The sequence below is a fragment of the Carettochelys insculpta genome, chromosome 1 (assembly GCF_033958435.1).
Source record: "Carettochelys insculpta isolate YL-2023 chromosome 1, ASM3395843v1, whole genome shotgun sequence".
NCBI lineage: Eukaryota > Metazoa > Chordata > Testudines > Carettochelyidae > Carettochelys > Carettochelys insculpta.
In genome coordinates, this window is record NC_134137.1 from 180,012,641 (window position 1) to 180,034,071 (window position 21,431).

General features: G+C 44.2%; 1 protein-coding gene across 4 annotated transcripts in view; it reads right to left on the bottom strand.

The window, feature by feature from the left end:
- The window catches only part of ITSN1 (intersectin 1), a 219,055-nt gene that overhangs the window by 81,638 nt on the left and 115,986 nt on the right, over positions 1–21,431 (bottom strand). For all 4 annotated transcript variants that reach the window (XM_074996511.1, XM_074996519.1, XM_074996529.1 and 1 more), the window contains exons 17-19: positions 20,886–21,010; positions 6,842–7,071; positions 5,775–5,896 (exon numbers count right to left, since the gene is read on the bottom strand). In XM_074996511.1, coding sequence (XP_074852612.1) covers positions 5,775–5,896; positions 6,842–7,071; positions 20,886–21,010 — 477 coding nt within the window. The remainder of the gene's footprint in view (positions 1–5,774; positions 5,897–6,841; positions 7,072–20,885; positions 21,011–21,431) is intronic.

A 21,431-nucleotide genomic window follows, 5' to 3' on the forward strand; every position in this document is an offset into this window, starting at 1 on the left:
AAATGGATTACACTGGAAGTTACCTAATTACTTAAAATTATCTTTGCACAAGTAGATGAGAACTATATAAATTATTTTTTAGAAACGAATTTTAAAAAATGTTTAAGTAAAATTGAAAATTATACTAATTCTTAAAACAGTGCAAACATGCCGATGAAATTTCTGTTTCTTTACTCAACATGAGCTTTTTTGAAATATTTTATCAGCATGAAAAACTAATTTTTTACACTTGACAAAAATTATGATAACCCAGCTATATAGAGGGTAGGTGACCATATGTTTAAAAGTTTAAAGTGCAGCACTGCATAACTTCAAAGACGACTTTTTTTTTTTTTTAAGACTTCACAGGAAGGACACTCAAATGTACCACAGGAAAAAACAGAATCCAGTACCTATGGCACTTATTCCAATTGAAACTAGAAGATATACAATGGTAGTGTTTTTCTGCCATACCTCAGCCAGAACATTCTCCATTTCTTTTTAATACCTACTTTTTCCAAAGCTGACTTTCATCTTAGATTCACTTCTGAGATTAATTAAATCCTCCCAAATCTCAAAAAGTAAGCTCTTCAGGGCACCGATCATCTTCTTACATTTGTTTGCGCTATACCTAATACAATGGAACATGGACATCTAGGTTCTGACACCTTACAAAAATAATTGTCTCCATCACCATCAGCTGACAAAACCGACACATTATGAAATGTCTTTATGCTCTCGCAGAAATGGAATCATCTGATCCTAAATTACATTCCTCTAATAACCAGGCCAATAAAAATCACTAATTCTATAATTCAAGTGTTCTTCATAGAACGATGTACAAATTCACTCCAAAACCCTGAAGTACATAGGAGATAGTGCCATCAGACTCTGCTGAGGAACTCACACTTGGTGCTAGGAGACGGGTTGGGCAACTTGCCAGCCCTAAGGAAAAAAAAAATGAACGCTAACATCCACTCCACAAGAGAAATATACAGCCAAAAGGAAAGATAAACAGCCTTCCTCCATACATAGTACTCATGAAACAGAAGTCAGAAATGTATCAATTTGAGAGGGAGCCTGGAATGAAAGGGGCTGGCCAGATTTATCAATTCAAGACACAGGCATGGTTAAGCTGTCAAAGATAAGGCTATACATATTCTACAAAAATAATCTTTAAAAAATATATCAAAAGCTAAGGATCTTGGAAAGCCAAGAACTCCCCATTAAGGTAATTTTTCAAAAAGCTACCAGGAAGAATAGAAATAAGTTTGTCATACTTTAACTCAAATTTCAGTTGCCTTCTTATCATGCTATACAGATTGTATGCCTACATAAACAAAATATCCCTGTATAATAGAAATGACATCTTTCTGGGGTACATGCTTCCTGAGTCCTTCAGTGATCTGTCCTAAAAGTTAAATGCCCCCTTCCACATTACTCTTGCCATTTCACACAGATTACAGAAAAGGTGGAAAACAAATTTAAATTACCAGAGCGCTGGGACAAGCTAAAGCTCAGTTCAGTCAGACATGGCAAACAGTGTTTTAACAAACTTTTCAAGTAATTTTGCAGCATCTGTTAAAGTCCAAGACTGGCATGCTTCAGGAATGTGGTAACATATAACCTAACTCCTGTCTGCACTGTCAGCCTGTACCCTGCTTTAAGTGTATTTCCTCAAAATGGTAGTACCTACAAATGAGAAAGGATCACAGTTATAGTTATATGGTGCTCACCAACCAGCATGGACCAATTTAAATCACAGTGCTAAAGGCCTCCACTTATATTAGACCATGATTATTCCAAGCTAGTTTTACCACATTCCACACTGGTTGGCCTAGACAAATTGGAAGTTTGAACAAAAAACTGCATTTTAACTGTCAAAAGGCAAGCATATATCGGATCTTAGACATCCTTAATATACAAGCTTGCAAACTGTTCTCCAAAAATTATAATTAACTTTTACCTTTTACAAGAATGACATGGCAATTTTTAATACTTAAGTGACATAGGCACTTAAGTCACACTGTCTAAACTTACTTAAACTCTTAAGTCTCAAGAATTTTACCCTAGATAAATTGACACACACAACTTGACAAAAACAAAGCTACATTTATAAAAACAGATTAAAAGATTGTGCAGACTTCCTAACAGTCATACAGCATACTTACCCAATCCCTTTTAACCTCCAGCAGGAAAGCAATGATTTGAAAGTAAGGCAGAATTACAAACACATTTCACAAATTAAGCAATTATTAAAGAGTAGGAGAGCAATCCCACTAGAATCAATTGTTAACTTTGGCAGTAATTAAAGATTATTTAAACTGAAATAAGACAATGCCAGAGACCAGTTTTTCATTGTTATAATAAGCTAAAAGCAAAGTCCAAAGTAAAGTATAAATGAATGCTGATTATCCAAAATGTGATCTGAAATTTATAATTGTCCCCTGAAATCAGAAAACTGATTTCCCAACGTTTCATTAATTCCCCATAGCCATTTAATAAATGGATGTTTAGTTTTATTCAGCCTTGGCTCAGTGTATGACTGTACTTCTAGCAAACATTTTATTCTCTGAGAAAGTAGTAACTGTGTTATCCCATCCTTCAGCAACGTACAGAGCCCATGTGCCTGCATACTTACTCATTTAGCCACTTGCTACTTTACTAAAGGGTAAGTGCCAAGATTTCAGTGAAATTATTACACTTCAAACTGGATTTGGGCCTTTTCTGGCCTAAATCATTCACTAACGCCACACTCTAACATTCGTGATTTCATGAACTCTAGATTGTGATATTGCTGAATAAATTAAATAGGAGGAACAAGAGGATCAATCAGAGCTTCTTTTTACTGATGTCTAGATATGACGACGATCTGACAGATCAGAGAGTTTATTTTTTTCAAAGGAAGATCAAGCAGTGAATTAAGGTCATAAAGCTTCTGCTCTGTGGTTCTTCCTAAGTTAACTAGAGTTCACATAATGTTTTCACTGAGAATTTTTTTAAACTAAAAAGTGACCCTTAAGTTACAACATTAATGGTTATTGCAATTATTCAGAGATTCTTAACCATTAATAGCTATAGTTACTGAAAACTACAGTCAACACTTTCAAAAGTTTTAGGAAGGACAAAAAGGGTAAGTTAGACTCCCATAGTATTATTTAAGGCTAACACCACAATACTTTAAGGCAGATTTGTTCCAGTGGTAACACCCACTATAATTAAATTGGAATAAGCATGAGAGCCAACAGTCTCCACGGGACCCGGGGCCTGGTTTGTATGTGTGGGGGCCGGCTCTGCGCTCCCAGAATGGGCAGGAGTGACCTGAGAGCAGCCACCTCTTAGCACAGCCTGGAGTGTGCAGCACTGCTCGTCAGTGACCGTTTGATGGTCCAGGGCTCTGGCCACAGCTGCTGCCAATGCAGCAGCAGTTGGAGTCCCAGTCATTTGAAGCATTAGGCCCTTGGGCAACCACCTCCTTTGCCCATGCTGTTGGCAGGCTCATGCATAAGCATTTCCATTCCAATGAAACCACTACCAATGTCTTCAGACTCTTACAGCTTTCTCAAACTCTTATCAGACTGACGTTTTCTCTGTTTTTCACTACCTGGAAATTATTCTATCTATTTATTTATTTTAAGTATTTCAGCAACACAATTCAGCCATTTTTAAACCATGGAAAAATGCATGAGGAAAAGTTTTGTGTGAATAAGTTAAAAAAAAATCTCTATCTGGACCATTACAACAAAACAGAAATTACAGGAACAAGTGACTGGAGATATAGTCATCATATAATTAAAGTTATAACAACATATGGTTGTGACTTTAATGCAGTCATTTTCTAATTCCGAGTATTGAACACAGCATTAACCTGTCCTTGACATTCTCTGAATGCAGTTGAGTCTTAAAAATTGGAATTAGAATACTTTGCTGTGTTTCAGAACTGCAGTTTTAGATAGGGCCTAAACAAAATTCTTACTACTCTGTTCTAACCTCTAACAATAGCAGTTATCTTCGAAAGTGATGAGGACAAGTTTGGACTGTGTCAGTAATTTCTCTTGTAGACCAGATGTCTCACTGTAGATTAGCTGGCTTTGGGAACCTGCTCAGATACTTTGGACTTTACTGACTCCAAGAGCTGAGATATTTAGGCATGACTCGATGACCTCCTGCGGTCCCTTCCAGCCCTAGGATTCTATATTACTAGAACAGGGTTATTATACTGAAGTCTGCTATCCACCCAAACTCAGGGCAACATAAGCCACATTAAGTCAATTTAATAAGCTATGTGTCTACATATACCTTCCATTGACTTAAGTGGCCTGTCATTGAACTTCCATATCCCCCTCTGCTAGAGGCATAGTGCTTGATATGACTTCCACATGCTGACATGGGAATAGCACAGACACTCTATTCTGTAATTCGAATGAACTGGAATCTTGGTGTCCATGGTGCTCCACTGTGACCGCTCTGGAGAGCGCTTTCAACTCCACTGCAGGCCACTCAGATACACTGGAAACTATGCCTCCTGCTAAGCCTCAGGAACTTTTTCATTTCTGTTTCCTGTTTAATCAGCAGGAAGAGCCGTTTTATTAGCATGGCTGATCATGGAGACTCGAGGCCCTACATGCACACAATACACAAGAGGCAGTGGAGCTTAGTGCTGTATGGCGAAAAGAGTCTGTGCAGAGCTTTAATCCAGCAGAACAAATGCTGAAACCTATGCCAAAATTGCACAGGGTGTGGGGGAGAAGGGCTACACCAAGACACGCAGCAGTGCCGCATGAAAATAAAGGAGCTTCAGTAAGCACACCAGAAGACAAGGGAAGCAAACAGCTGTTTTGGTTCTACCCTATGGACACACTGATTTTATGAGGAGCTTCATGTATTTCTCGCTGGCAAAACCACCACTGCCCCAAAACGTTTTGTGGACTAACCCGAAGCTCTCACATGAACTTACAGGAAACTAAGATACAAAAATCCCCTACTGTCTGTGGCTAAACATTTTTCACAAAGCCACTGCTCTGTATCTGACCTCTCAGTCTTCATCCCCAAAGGAAACTTGCACAATACCTTCTGAAGATCGGCCTGAGAGCTTAAAGTCATAACTTTGCTAAGACTGAATAGGAACCCTGTTATTTATGACCTACGAAAACAATCTGTAACCCATTAACGCCATCCCTTTCTCCTTTCCTCCCTGTGCCTTAGGGGGTATTCACAGGCCATTTCGCCTCGACTGTTCCTTTGAAATGTGGGTTAACTATTTATGCCAAAAATCTGTTCATTCTGTATTTAGCGAGGATGCTGAGCAAGGACGTGCACAGCACGACAGTGGCCCAGCTCAAGCCAGGCAAATGTAGCCCTTAAGTGGGAATACTACTATGCTGGCTTCCCCAGCTGGTACAGTCAATTCACCTTTCTGAGGGGCTGTAGCTGTGTTGGTGGAAGAAGCACCACATCCCTGAGCACCACAGTTATCCTGACTTAGCTCTGTAGGGTAGAACTGGCCTCAGTTTTCCAGGCCTAAAGAAGAGATGTGTGTAGCTTGACAGCTTGCATCGCTCACCATCCAAAGTTAGTCCAATAAAAGATATTAGCTCACCCATCTTGTCTTTCATTATTCTAAGAGATAATATGCAAAACTGCACACGTACATTTCCCTCTTCATGAATGACTTCTTTGTAATACTCATAACAAACATAAATTCAGAGTTAGACTGGGTAAAATACTGGTATAAAAATATAAGCAGGAACGTAGGCAAAAGTAAACTTTTTCAAGCAACCCCACATTCCTCTTACCATGACTATGTCACCAGGCTGAATAGTGATTTCATCATGACTTCTGGCTTCAAAGGGGTACAATGCTCGATAATACACTATTTTTACATCCTCCTGAGCAGAAATAGTTAGTGGAGCTTTCTCTATATACAGAGGAAGAAAAATATATATTAAAAACAAATCAAAAACGTTTGTGAAACACTTTAGAAGGAGAGAGGTAAAAAAAACAAGAGGCAAAGTGTTAATTATCACAATGCCCCTAAGAGGCAGAGTAAGTACTATCCCCATTTTACATAAGGGGAAATAAGCAAACAAATAATTAAACTTACATTTTCTCTCTATTTTCTCCTTTAGCACCACCTATTTAAAATAATATGCTTTTAGCTTTTAGTAAACACATATCTATTTATATAGAAAACACCTGCATTTAAACCACATACAATGATTTTACAACTTTTCTTGTTTTGTTTTTAATCACTGCGCTGACATAAGGGATTAACCTGGTTAACAAGTTCCTGGTATAGATGGTCAATATCCATCCTTTTACAGCCTCATTATATCAAATCTGGCAAATACCATATGGCTGATGGATAACATCTAGCGTATTTATTCCCCCTTAACTGATTACAAGTTTTTATTTCAAATAATTTGGGTTGAGTTTTTTGATGAAAATTTTATCCTGGACAATCCCAAAACAGATGCTATTAGACAACTATACATGTGATATTTGAAGTGCAATATTGCTGCAAAGATGAAACAAGGCAACAGCACTCCATTATTTTGGGAAATAGTTTGTTGGAGACAAACGCCATTTTACAGCTAAATTCTCTTTTCTAAGCTGCCTGGTGCATCTCATTCCATCCCTTCCCACCTCCTATATGACTTCTATTCAATTGCACACTTGCAAGAACAGCAACAGTTGCCAGAAGAGATTTGTGATGCAGAGAAGACAATATAAGCTTTAACCATTTAAGCAGGATTATCCACTTCGTTTGAATAAATAACCAACATGTGCAATAAGATGACAGGACATAAGGAGTCTCCTCTTTCAGCACCTATATGCTGTAGTTTTCCCTGCTCTCCCATACCTGCACTTGACCAGGGTGCCTGAATGGCTGGCTTGGCTGGCTCTTGATGTTGATGGAAAAGCTTGTTCAGTTTATCTTGCATTTCTTGTTTGCCCTTATCCTCACTGTCTCTCTTCTTGATTAGTTCTTCCCTTTTTTGCTTTTCACCTTCCTGAAGTTTTTTTTGCCACTGGTGTTCTTCCTCCTGTTGCACTCGATCAAGCCACTGTTTATCCCTTTCCTGGATTCGTCTGTCAATTATAATTTTTTTAAAGCAGGCAAAGTCAAGTAAACCATACGGCTAGTTTTCCTTTGTGAATATGTAATTGATATTGGCTTAAATATTTCCCTTCATCATTAACATAACTCTCTAGAACACCCATCCCACAGTACCTCCTTACTGCTGTAAAATGCCCAAAGATGCAGCATTGACAATTTTGCCAGTACATTTCAGCATCAAATGACAAAGAGCCATGCTAGTGACTCTCCACCAACTAAGAAAATACTACCAAGACTACACAAAACTAAATTTAATAGCAATCAGAGTAACTGTCCAAGAAGTATCTAACAGGTAAGACACTCTAACAACGTTAGAGAAACAACTGCTATTCAGTTTTTAATATATGTTGTCAGCATACAAGACCTGTGGGTTTGCAGTTTCAGTTCTGCAGAAGCACCTCTAAGAGGCAAAACAGTAAAATAATGGGTACAAAGGATTCCTTAATGGAAAATTGTCTCTAATTGTGTGCTGGAGTTGTCTTCAAGCAGAGAAAAAAAATTAACACTTTGGTCTTCCAGAGCTCTTGGGAAATCTACAACTGCCCATGTTCACACTCTGAAACTGGGCTAAGACATTTATTTAAAAAAAAAAAAACAAACCACACCACCAGTCACAGTCATTCCTGTGAAGATACTCATTTCTGATTACCTGATAAATTTAAGTGGCTATGCCAGCATGTGATCTGTGCTGAACTGGTGTTCCTCTTAGAATCACGTTTCCCATGCTGATAATTTTGTGTTAAAAGTCCCAAACCTGCAAATATTGCCTTTACAAATTCAACAATAACTTAATGCTTCATTTCCTATAGTTTTGCACAGTTCTAGTAATATAATCCATGGACAATAATTCTGAGAGTGACAGACTGTAGGAAAAACTCACAGAATTTATTTGAAGATATCAAAACCCTTGAAGTTTTGAAGCTTAACTTTAGGGACTTCAGGTTTTAAAGTGACAATTCTAAAAAGTCAGCCACTGAAGATCTGCTCAGGAAATGTAAGGCTATATTCTGTGTTTCAAAACGCTTATACCTAAACAAGATAGGATGACTGAACAAGCCTTTTGGATATGATAAATGCGGCATTTCCTGAAAAACTGTTCTTCACTACAAGAATAAAGCTGACAATCCTCCAGGGGTATCCTGGAATCTCCAGGCATTAAAGATTAATTTTCATTTAAGATTATGTCAGATGATGAAACCTTCTGGAGTACATCCAACCACAACTGGCAACCATACACACCCAGATGGTTCTGTGCCTTTAAAACTGCATCTCTCTCAATAACCCTTTCCTACACAGCAGTAGACTGACTAATGGCATGACATGCAGAACGACTATTGCTTTAAATCAACGTGATAGTTTATTTTTCACTGGCCTACAAATGCATTTTATTTCATCTAGATTATTGATCAGAACTACAGTTGTAGCCAGACAGTTTCAATATAGAGCGCTGACCATTTTGAAGCTTTCCCTGAAATATAACCACAGGGCAAGTTACACACACAAACTCTGTATACAGGATTGGCGTTGCATGGCTACATAATGCAGGAGCCATGAAAGAACTAGTCAGTCATATTCATCCTCTCACTAGCAGGCACACAATCCCTTCTCAGACTCAAACTGGTGAAAAGAACAGGGGCAACAAGTGGAAATTATTACATACTAGTTCTGCCTAATGCCTCGATATTCCAACTTTCCCTTACTTCCACTTTATAGATCAGCTTTGTACATGTCCTAAAAATTAAGTAGTCCCAGAACAAATTCTATTAGCCCATCGTTAGCAAAAATGAATTATAAACACTGTCAAAAACAAACACTGACCCTACAGATGTCTAGCAAAAAAAAAATTGCCCTTGGAGGAGTATGGAAATAGAATTTTGACCATCTACACACGCATTAAATTATCATTTTACTCTTGAAATTTCATGCTTATTTTGCTTTCAGCCACACGCACGCATGTGGAATTGCTGATGAAGGTTACGGGTCTGACTTTTTGTATAGCCCATCATTCTGTTCAATTAAAAGTCCTGCAGTATTTATACCAGAGCCTTATCAACAGGATTAAATTTGCTAGTGGGCAGGAGTTGCCTTCCTAGATAACTGAAGACACTGAGTATCTGATGCTTCATCAGTGTAGCCACCATCTCGTGCAGATATGACTTTAGTCCAACAGGAATATTTTATCTTTCTGTGCAAGGCATGAAGCTGCTTAGCACAACAGCTTGTACTGGATAGCAGGCTGTATTTAGACCTCAATACTAAAAGTGTTATTAGACTGCTTGGGATAGCAGAACAGTTGTGTGACAACAGCATCAGTACATTGTTATGGATAAGGTGAAGGCCAGTGATGGTAAAAGGGATCCTGTTTCTCCATTTTAGACCTACTGTCAGATATTTCTGATTACAGGTTATGCCATTCAACTTCATTTAGCAAAACTGGGGTCCTTTCAGCCCTCTGTTTCAAACATTAGTCTGTGTATGTCCTCATTAGCGAGTGCCCTTGCAATACTTTTAGAGTCTCTTATTCTTGTCGGAATGTTAGACTGCACTATATAGAGACATTCAGCAAAAAACTTCTTTAGACCATATGATGCAATATCTAATGGTGTTAAGTGCAATTAGTTTGTTCAAAGAGAGTTCTGTATGGTCTGTATTGTAACTATGGACAGTAAAAACTGCTTGGCTGGAAAGGTATCAATTTTTAAATTAGGTTTTTATAGTACAATGGTTACGACTCACCACTCAAACTCAAGTTTGACAGAACTGATGGGGATGGGACCAGGACAAAATAATGGCAATATGGAGGAGCTACATGGTGCATTCACTCCCAGTCCCGAAAGGCACTGAAAGTCTAATTGTTAACAGAATCAGTGCAATTCTGCTCCATGTGGGAAGACTAGGGGAAAGGGAGATGAGACTGAAAAGATGTTTCCTGCAGCTAAACATGCAAATGTGTTTGACATAGACAGGCTTACACAGAAGCTTAAGAGCTGTTAGAGCTCTGTTGCCTACAGAAAATGATTCTGCCCCTACCTTAACCTCACAGATATTTTCTAGAATGCAGTCTGGTTACTCAGGGATTTGGCTCTTACATCAGGCATTAACAAGAGGAAACAGACTTTAGCCATTTTCTCTTCTCTCTCCAACACCGTGTATGCACTTCAGAGAGGTTCTTGTCTTAAAAGTTATATTACTGAAATACTTTTCTTCTCTGTGCAATCTCCTCAAGCTACTTCTACATGGCAAAGGAAAACCCATGATAGGCCCATACGGTTCAGGGTGTATGTATGTTCCAATGACGCGTAGATCTGTGGGCTCTGGGACTCTCTCACCTCACAGGAACTGTCCCAGACTCCTCTACCAAAGAACAGAGCTGAACACATGCATTTCCGCTAGGCTCAGTAAATAGCTGTTACTTCAAGTAAGTCAAACTAGTTCATAGAAATTTGGAACTGTGGCTGGAAGGCTCCTCTGATCTCTCTGATTTAACTAAATGCAGAGTCAACTGCAATGCAACAAAACAAAAAGGCAGTCCAGTAGCACTTTAAAAACTAACAAAATAATTTGTTAGTGGTGAGCTTTTGTGGGACATACCCACTTCTTCTGACCATAGCTGTACCAGAACAGACTCAAGACTGCCTTTGTGTTTTGTTTTGATAGACTATAGAATGACACGGTTATCTCTCTGTTACTGTGCAGTAACACAAACTACTCAAACAGCATCCCTTTTCACCAGCAGCAAAAGAATGTAGGGCATCTTCAACTTAAAAAGCTCACACTACCCTGTGGTGCTTATACGTCTTTCATAGTTTATTTCCTTGTCTCATTTTCTTTGTTTACTTTTCTCACCTATTCTCTATTCTGTCTGAACTCCATTCGTCTCTCACCTTTATATTGTTGTCATCCTTTCTCTTCCTTTGAAAGGCAGGAGATTAAACTAAGAAATTAAAAATATTATCCAAGAGACACATTTGGCATGTTTTATTTAGTTGTTTTTTGACCTTTTTGCAAACATTAGGGAGAAATGTTAAGGTTGGTGGTGGTAAAAGCCAGGGGAGGGCAAGTGAATGCTTTTGTAACTTTGGGAATTTTTTCCATTTTATGAAAAATGTTTCTTTCTGACTTAGGAAAGTTGCATATGCAATATTTCCTTGGAAAAGACATCTGACATTTTTTTAAAAGAAGAATGAAGATGGATGTTTTCCCAAACATTTTCTGGTCTTAGCCCTCTAGACTTCCAGGCTTGGAACATCAATTCCCAAATCTAGAGCTTGGCTGGCTGCCAAGGAAGCAGGGTGTCTCGCCTAGCAAGAGATCAGGCACAGCAGGCAAATGTTTCAATTCCAGTGAATCAGCATTTTCTGACAGAATACTGTTCTGCTGAAGAATTTTCAACAAGCTCTAATACTAGAAACCTTTAAAAATATGTAGAACACTATGTAAATACTTTGAGGCTTTTAAATGAACTCCCCCAATACACTTTCAAATCTATTTTCTGAAAATACTTTTTTGTTTGCAAATATGGTTTTCAGCTCGATCCTTTTAAGGGGCAAGAAGGAACACAGTTAAGTGACTTGCCCCAGGTTGTTCAGTCTGATGGCAGAGACGACAATTTAATGCCTTTCTAGCTAGCTCTTTGGACCACTTGTAGCCAGATAGAGTCCCCCTGCTCCGCTCCATCTCGCCCCTTTTAGGTGCCTCAGAGCACAACAGCAAAGAAACAGCACAGTCTTAGAATGTTTGAAAGCACAGATGCGCTTATCTCAAGCACAGTTTTGATGCGTCAAAACACAGATGTGCTGTGTCAGCATGACCCTGGACTGAAGAATACGGACAAGGGGGCTAACAAGCTAGCTCTTGACCACAGGGCCTCTAACTGCCCTTGGGTGGTACTGATAATTGATACGCCCACATTTTCGTCCCAGAAGGGGAATCTCCCGCCCATACGAAAAAAGTGTCCTGTTTTAATGATTTAGTTATCTCTATCTTACAAGTGTAAATTAAATTGCAACTGCCTTGTGAGAACTGGCATCACAAAGATGGACCAGCACAATTTGGTACCTTTAGATAAGGAAGAATGCGCGTGACCCAACAGGTATAAAAAAGGGCCTGGCAGACCACTGTAACTGAGCTCCAATTACCTACACCAGCCGGTCAGGTAAGGTTATTGCCTCCCGAGGACCCAGGGGACGCCCTCCTCGCATTGTTCTTCCCGAGGGATTCAGTGAATGACCTTGGCTATGCCAGAGCCAAAGGATGCAGGGGTGAGAATTATACCTGCAATGTACTTTTGTGCACATTTAATAGTAAGAGCTCTTCAGGCCGAGGCATCTGGTCCTCAAATGGGTAACTTTTCACTTGTAATCTAACTGGCATGTCATATGTATCATCCTACTCTTGGTTAAGAAGATAGAGCAATAACAGTGTAACCATTAAGACCTTATATAATTTTGTAACCATTAAAGATTGTCATTTCTGCTTTGTAATAAATAGTAACCATGTTTAAGCTTCAGCCTGACTCCCTCTAGTTGCTGTAACTCGGCCAAACACAAACAAAGAACCTTAGCCGGTTTGGCTATATTCAGCCTGGTCAGTGGTAAGGTGCAGTAAAAGCTGGGCGCTGAATCATGCTGCCTCCACGGAGCCGATTCCCAGGGCACCCTTCAGCCTCCCTGGCTGCCCACTGTGAAGGGACAGTCTGTCCTAGCCATCAAAGTCTCGGGTGGAATAAGCTCTCTGCAGCAACCCTTGGGGGCACCTGTCAGCCTCCCTGGCTGCCCACTGCGAAGGAACAGTCTGTCCTAGCAGTTAAAGTCTTGGGTGGAGCTCTGGGGCATCCATCAGTCAGTTTTGGCTGCCCACTACAAAGGGACAATCAGTCCTAGCAGTTAAAGATTTGGATGTGATAACATACACACCACGCATTACCCGGCCGTCGGCTAACACCACTTGATCAAGAGGTTTTGTTTAGAGCAAGGATTTAATACTCCCACATTATGGCTGTGGCCACACTGCCCCTCCCTTTCGGAAGGGGCATGTTAATGAGGCAGTTTGGAAGATGTGAATGAGGCGCTGATGTGAATATACAGCACCTCATTAGCATAATGGCAGCCGCACACAGTTTAAAAGTGCTGCTTTCCGAACACTCACTGCCTGTGTAGACGGGAGCCTTTCAAAAGGAACCCCCCGACTTTGAAAGCCCCTTCTTCCTATTTGGTTTTAAGAAAGAGAAGTTACTCACCGTAGTAACGATGGTTCTTCAAGATGTGTCCCCGTGGGTGCTCCACATTAGGTGTCGGGCTCGCCCCGGCGCCGCATATCAGATCTCTCCAGCAGTTTCTGCCAGACCGAGCATGCACCGCTCCCTTGCGCGCTCCCAGCCACGTGCGCGATCCAGTCCCCGCCAGTTCCTTGACCAACCGCCTCGGATGTTCCTGAAAAACACTAAACAGAGATCCGAAGTGGGGAGGATGGGCGGGTGGTGGAGCACCCACGGGGACACATCTCGAAGAACCATCGTTACTACGGTAAGTAACTTCTCTTTCTTCCTCGAGTGTCCCCGTGGGTGCTCCACGATAGGTGACTACCCAGCAGTAACCCAAGAAAGGAGGTGTGTAATCGGGTTATGTGCAGCTTGCCCCCAAAAGGACCGCTGTCGAGAGACGGGTATCCTCTTGCAATACCCTGTGTAGGGCACAATGCTTGGCGACAGTGTCATAGGATGATCATGTCGCCGCTCTGCAGATGTCTTTTAGCGCAATGCCCTTGAAAAAGGCTGTTGATGCCGCCACCACCCTGGTGGAGTGAGCCCTAGGCAGGGCCAGTAAATTAGTCTTTCTAAGCTCGTAGCACATTTTTATACAGGATACGATGTGCTTCGAGATTCTCTGCGAAGAGAGACCTTCTCCTTTTGATCTGGGAGCGAGAAAGACTAGGAGTCTATCCATTTTTCGGAAGGACTTAGTCCTGTCTATATAAAAAGCCAGCGCCCTCCTCACGTCCAGGAGGTGTAGGCGCGCCTCTTTGTTGGAGTTATGAGGTTTTGAATAAAACGAGGGTAAGACTATAGGTTCGTTAATATGAAACTCTGAAGAAACTTTTGGAACAAAGGCTGGATGCAGCCGTAAGGTTACCGCCTCCTTCAAAAATACTGTGCAGGGTGGTGTTGCCATAACTGCCGCGAGCTCGCTCACCCTGCGAGCTGACGTGATTGCAAGAAGGAAGGTCGTCTTTGTCGTAAGGAGACGGAGGGAAACCGTGGCTAAGGGTTCAAACGGTGGTCCCATTAGCGCGTTAAGCACCAGGTCCAAGCTCCACGAAGGTGGAAGCGGTTTCCAAGGGGGGTACAGGTTTACTAGCCCCTTCAGGAACCTGGTAACCATGGGATGGGCGAATACCGTGGGCCCTTCCTCTTCGTGTCGGAAAGCCGATATAGCGGCAAGGTGGACCTTCAATGAGGATAGGGAGAGTCCGCCTCTCTTGAGGTCCAGTAAGTATTCTAATATTACAGGTATAGGCACGGCAAGGGGAGCTAATTGCTTGGTAGAACACCATGCAGTGAATCGAGTCCATTTCTGTTTGTAAGTCTTCCTGGTGGAAGTCCTTCTGCTACTTTCTAGGACTTGTTGCACTCCCTCTGTACATGTGCTCTCTAGAGAGCTGAGCCATGGATTAACCATGCTTGCAGTCGCAGGACTCGGGGATGTGGGTGCACTATAGACCCCTGAGCTTGTGTGAGCAGGTCCGGCGCCACCGGAAGGGGCATCGGTGGGCGGTCCAACATGCGCAGGAGTAAGGGGAACCATTGCTGTCGATCCCAAGTTGGGACTACTAGGATCATGCAGGCTCTCTCTCTCCTGGCTTTCTGCAAGACCTTGTGGATGAGCACTGTGGGAGGAAATGCGTAGAGCAGGGGGCCCTTCCACGAGAGTCCTGCCCTGGAGCAGTATTGTGGGCACTTCTTGTTGCGATGAGTGGCAAACAGGTCTATCTGGGGAAACCCCCATGCATGAAAAATCGGTCTTAGCAGATCGGAACGGATCTGCCACTCGTGTGTGAGTGCGAAGTGCCTGCTCAACTGGTCTGCCTGCACATTGTGAACACCTGGTAAATATGAGGCTTTCAAAGTTATATTGTTGGCGATGCACCAGTTCCACAGGCGGACTGCTTCCGCACATAAGGCATGGGACCGAGCTCCTCCTTGTCGATTTATAGAAAACATGGTGGAGGTATTGTCTGTATTGATCCCGACTACTTTGCCTTGTATATGGTCTCGAAAGTGTTTGAAGGCGTTGAACACTGCTCTGAGCTCCAGTATATTTATGTGCAGTGACTGTTCCGTAGGGGACCACAGTCCCTGCGTCACCTTTTCGCCCATGTGTGCTCCCCATCCTATGTGGGAGGCGTCGGTGGTGAGAAACATAGATATTTGTGGTTGATGAAAGGGTACCCCTGTTAGCATGTTCTTGGGGTTTACCCACCATTGCAGGGATCTGCGCACCTCTGTCGTGGGCAACACCACCCTGCGGACGGTGTGTGCTGCCGGTTTGTAGATGCTCGCCAGCCAGTGCCGCATGCTGCACATATGCAATCTGGCGTTCTGTACTACGAACGTTGCTGCTGCCATATGGCCTAGCAGCTCTAAGCACATTAGAACCGGCACCGTGGGGCTGAAGGTGATGACTTGTACGAGGGAACCAATTGTGCAAAAGCGGGCATCTGGTAGATAAACCCTTGCTGTGATGGAGTTTATGTGTGCCCCTATGAACTCTATGTCCTGTGTGGGGTCGATCTTTGACTTCGCCAGGTTGATGATCAGGCCCAGCGAAGAGAACGTGCCTGCTGTAACTCGTATCATGTGTAGTACCTCATCTTTCGAGGCCCCTTTCAGTAGGCAGTCGTCCAGATATGGGAATATAAACACCCCCTGTCTGTGCAGGTAGGCTGACACCACTGCCAGGGTCTTGGTAAATACTCTGGGGGCCGAGGAGACGCCGAACGGCAGAACCTTGTATTGGAAATGTTCTTTGCCGACCATAAACCGTAGAAAACGTCTGTGAGCCAGGTGGATTGTTATGTGGAAATATGCGTCTTGTAAGTTGAGGGCTGCAAACCAATCTCCATCGTCCAGTGCCGTAAGTATAGAGGCGACTGTGATCATCCGAAAGCGTTGTTTGTGCAAGTACCGATTGAGGCCTCGAAGATCTAGGATGGGCCTCCAGCCTCCTGTTTTCTTCTCTGTAAGGAAGTATCTTGAATAGAACCCTTTCGCTTGGAGTTGCTCCGGCACTCTTTCCACTGCCCCTATAAGCATAAGATGGTCCACCTCCTGCTTGAGTTTCGCTTCGTGGGAGGCGTCCTTTAGATGGGGCCTGGGTGGAGGTCGTGGCGGTGGGAGCGACTGGAAGGGGATCGCGTAACCCGTGGCTATGATCTCCAGTACCCATTTGTCTGTGGTGATCTTTTGCCACTGGGTGTAGAATGGTCGGAGGCGATGATGGAACATTAGCTTTGGATGACATTGCGCGATGGTGGTGATAGTGCAGCCCTCGATCTGTCCGTCAAACTTGTTGCCTTTGGCCTTGCCCCGAGGAGGCACAGCTCTGTTGGGAACGTCGCCTGGGAGTTCTGTACTGTTGGTGCTGTTGATGCCGCCCTTGCTCGTAGCCCCTTTGGTAGTGAGCACGCTGGGGTTGATACGGGTATCGTCTTTGCTGAGGGTAATACTTTTTCTTCCTGTATGGAGGGGTATAAATCCCCAACGCTCTGAGAGTAGCCCATGAGTCCTTACTGGAATGAAGGACTGAATGAGTTGATTCAGCAAACAACTTCTGTGTGTCAAAGGGGAGATCAACGATCTTCGCCTGTAGATCCCTCGGGATACCCGATGTCTGAAGCCAGGATTCCCTGCGCATGACCGCTGCCGTAGCTGTTGAGCGTGCCGCCGTATCTGCTACGTCGAGGGCGATCTGAACTCCTGTCCTTGAGGCTGCGTAGCCTTCCTGCACGATGGCCTTCAGCACCGGCTTCTTAACCTCTGGAAGCGAGTCCATGAGGGAAGTCAGCCTGGAGTAATTGTCAAAGTTATGGTTCGCTAAATGTGCTGCATAATTTGCCACTCTCAACAGTAGGGAAGAGGAGGAGTAGACCTTTCTGCCGAATATCTCTAGTTTCTTGGCATCTTTGTCCATTCCCCCAGTCTTGTACTGAGAAGTTTTTGACCTCTGTTGAGACGATTCCACCACCAGAGAATTTGGTTGCAGGTGACTGAAAAGGAACTCCATGCCCTTCGCCGGGACGAAGTATTTCTTATCCGCTCTCTTGCTTATAGGCGGAGCGGACGCAGGGGTCTGCCATATCGTGGTAGCGGACTCCATAATTGCTTCGTCGAGCGGAATAGCTATTTTGGAAGAGGCCGGAGGTCTCAGGTTTTTGAGGAGCTTATGGTGCTTCTCCTGCACCTCTGCTGTTTGGATGCCTTGCGTAAAGGCCACCCTTTTAAACAGCTCTTGGAACTGTTTGAGATCGTCCGGGGGATGGACGTCCCCTGGTGCCGTAGCCTCATCAGGGGAGGATAGAGAGGAACCACTAGGGTAAGCCTCTCTGGATCCCTCTGGGTCCTGTTGACGGTGATACATCTTCTCGCTGGAGGCTTGCGAGGGGAAATCTCGGGGTTCCAGAATCAACTCCCCCTGAGATATTTGCGTTTCCGTCCCCGGCCGCGATTGCCCCCGGGGATAGTGAACCGTCTGAGGGGACCTGTCCCTGGGGGTATGCCTATGGTGTCTATGCCCCGCATGATAGGGGCGACCATGGCAACACGGGCACGGTTCCTGGGATGGAGACCTGGACCACTCTCGAGGCGCATACCCCCTGCGTCTGGGGGAGCGAGATCGCCTAGCTGATTGAGACAATGGTGAGACTGATTTGTGATAGTACTCCAGGGGGTCAAATCCCAGAAAAGGTGAGGGTGGCCCGAGCCATGGTGAGGCTGGCTGGAGGAACGGGGAGGGAGGCTCAGGGTAGACTGGGGGAGACCCCTGCCTCCTTGTTGGAGTTTGCAGCATAAGGGGAGGGCTTAGGGAGAGCAGCCCTGCAGCCCTGTCTGGAGAAGGGCTGCGGTGCCGGGTTTTCTCTGCTGCCTTTCCCCTCCCCTGTGGGGCTGACTCCGCCCCTTTCCGCGCCGGGGATCTCGGCCCCACTGTCGGCGCTTCGCTGCGGTGCCGTGCGGGTGGTCTCCCCCGGCGCCTGCAGGCCGCGTGCCTGCGAGCTCTGCACTGTCGGCGCCCCGGGGGTCTGTGCTGCTAGCTGCGGTGCCGCCGGTTCCAGCGCTTGCCTGGCCGCCGCTCTGCCCGCGGTGCGGGCCGGCTGTTTGATTATCGGAGGCTCAGCCTCTGCCACGTGCACTTCCGCGCCGCCACCGCTCGTCTGTGATTGAGGCTGGGGGCTATGTGCTGCACCCATCCCGCTCGCTGTGGCTGCCGGCAGGGATCGGGTTGGCGAGATTTTCCTCCGTTTCTGCACTGACGGGGTGAGGGAAGCCGCCTTTCTTTTATGGCCCCCTGCGGGTCCCTCTTGTTGGGGCCGCTCCGGCACGTCTGGCTGGAGGGCCTTGTCAAAGAGCAGCATTTTTAGCTGCATTTCTCTGTCCTTCCTTGCTCTAGCCGTGAGCTTTGCGCACAAGGGGCATTTTTGGGTGACGTGAGATTCCCCCAGGCACCTAATACACTGACTGTGCCCATCGGAGGCCGGCATAGCTTCGTGGCATGACTCACACTTCTTGAATCCTGAAGAGGACATTGCGGTGAGTCTTTGAGTTGTTAATAGGGTACTTAGCACCTTTTCTGTGCATGTTCCCCTCTCGGACCCAGCCTGCCGCGGCAGGAGGCCTAATGGCCTTACGTCCCCGTGCCTCTGCTGCTCCTCTTATTACTAAGGCTTTTATATACTTTTTTTTTTTTTGCAATAAGAAAAATAACAAGCTAACTTAAAGACTGAAAGACTGAAAAGAAATTCTAAAACCACTTAAAACATTAAATACGCTGACTCTGGCCGCAGCCTGAGCGGATTCCGTCTGCAGCTGATGGTGGTTAAGAAGGAACTGGCGGGGACCGGATCGCACACGTGGCCAGGAGTGCGCAAGGGAGCGGCGCGCGCCGGCGCATGCACGGTCCAGCAGAAACTGCTGAAAAGATCCGATCTGCGGCACCGGGGCAAGCCCGACACCTATCGTGGAGCACCCACGGGGACACTCGAAGAAGAAGAAGGGACTTCTGAAGTCAGGAGGATCCTTTCCAAAGGTCACCGTGTACATGAGCAGCATACATTCCAAAAGCAGCACTTTCAAATCGCATGCGGCCACCATTATGCTAATGAGGTGCTGTATATTCATGTCAGCACCTCATTAGCATCTTCTGAACTGCCTCATTAACATGCTCTTTCTGAAAGGGAGGGGTAGTAGGGCCGCAATCTATGTGTGTTTCAAAAGAATGTTGAAAACGAATTCAAATAGCTACAACAGCTGCATTAGATTAAACTTTCTATTATGTTTTAATGAAACATTTCCCTTATGGAAGACAGCTGCCTGTTAGTCTGCATACCATACATATGGAGAAAGATTTTTATGTGAAATAAAATGTGTAAATTACAATATGAGAAAAATCCTTTTGTTTTTTTCCCCCGACTCCCAAACAGCATGCTCATTAAAAATACAAAATAACCCCAAAACCCTGTAGATTGGAGAAGGATCTCTCTCTCTCTCTCTCACTCACTCACATACACACGCGCACGCACATCCTACTTTCTTTGCCAAATTCTCATCTCTACACATCACCACTGATTGAGAGTTCTAGGAATGAAAACAAGAAAGGTTGTGGTTGTATAGGTTCAACACCCCCTGCCCCCCCCGCCGGGTCTAGCACCCTCAGGACCTAAACAGTCCCAGACAAGGGATTTTGCTGGACCAGGGATGGTCAATTCTAAACACGCCCCCGCCCCCACTCCCACATTCCAGCCCCTGCTCTGAGGCTCCCCTCCCCACTGTTGCCTGCAGCTCTCTGACTCTCCATGCTGACAGGCTCCCAGGCTGCTGGCTCCTGGCTACAGCCATCCCTCCCAAGCCAGAGCTTTCTTTGGGGCAGCTTCCCACCTGGACCTGGCAATGAGCCACTGCTCCCCAGGCCTGGGGCTTCCCAGGCTGTGGCTTCCCGCCTGACCCCTGGGGATGAGCCGCCACTCCCAGATCAGGGGCTTGCCATCCAGCCCCTGCTGGGACTTCCTGCTGAGCTAGTTCTGGCCACTGGTCCCAGCCTGGGGCTGCTGGGTCCTCTCTCCCTGGCCGCTCCCAGACCAGCTGTAGCTGCCCCGTTATGGGCTTCTGCCACTGGTCTGGGCTGGCACCTCCTTCTCCCAGCACCAGGACTCTCTAGTCCTGAAAGATCCATCATCCAGCAGGACCATGGCTGTTGCCGGACAAAAGAATGCTGGATCTGGGAGTTTCAACCTGTACATGCATAGAAGAGTTTGCCTTCACAATAGATTTTGGACTCAGTAATGATGTAATGCTCCCCACTTTTCAAATGCAGCCTCCTTATGGGCTGAAATAAAAATTTGAAAGAGGACCCTACCTTTTCTCATTTTGCAGAGTTGCCAACATACAGTAAATACGGTCAATAAATAACTACATTTAAATCCCTAGGAACAGACAGTTTAATCTATTTGTATGAGATACATTATACATACCTACAGCTCTACATAATTCTTTTTACTTAGCGTAAACTAAAACTGTTACCTTTGGGTTTCTTTTTGCTTCTCCAGTTCTACTATCTTTCGCTCTTGCTCCTTCTGTTTCAGCTTCTCAGCTTCTAAGCTCTTTTGCTTCTGAAGCTGCTGCTTATTATGTATCTCTCTCAGCTCCTACAGCAATCAAAAATATATTGCATGTAACTAAGTAGTACATAATATCACAACAAATGGCTTAACATTTCACATTGTGAAGGACTGAGAACCTTCTTAAGTATTATCCAAACTTTTGAAAAACTGAGTAACTGGCAATATGCCATATATTTTTACACGTTGCCCTGATTTAGCTCTGACACTAGTAATGCTGACATTTTCTTGTCCACACCATAAATTCTTTGGTCTCCATTCCTTGCTACAGTAACTGGATTTTTCATTATGTTACAGAACCTTGCCTAAATAAAGTTAGCTAAGTTGAAAACCATGAAATTTTGTTTAATATATAAGGCGACAAATGTGTAAAACTCCATATTAAAACTGTCATTATTATATATAGAAATAACTGTTACTTCCATCATTTGTAAGGTGACAACTGTCA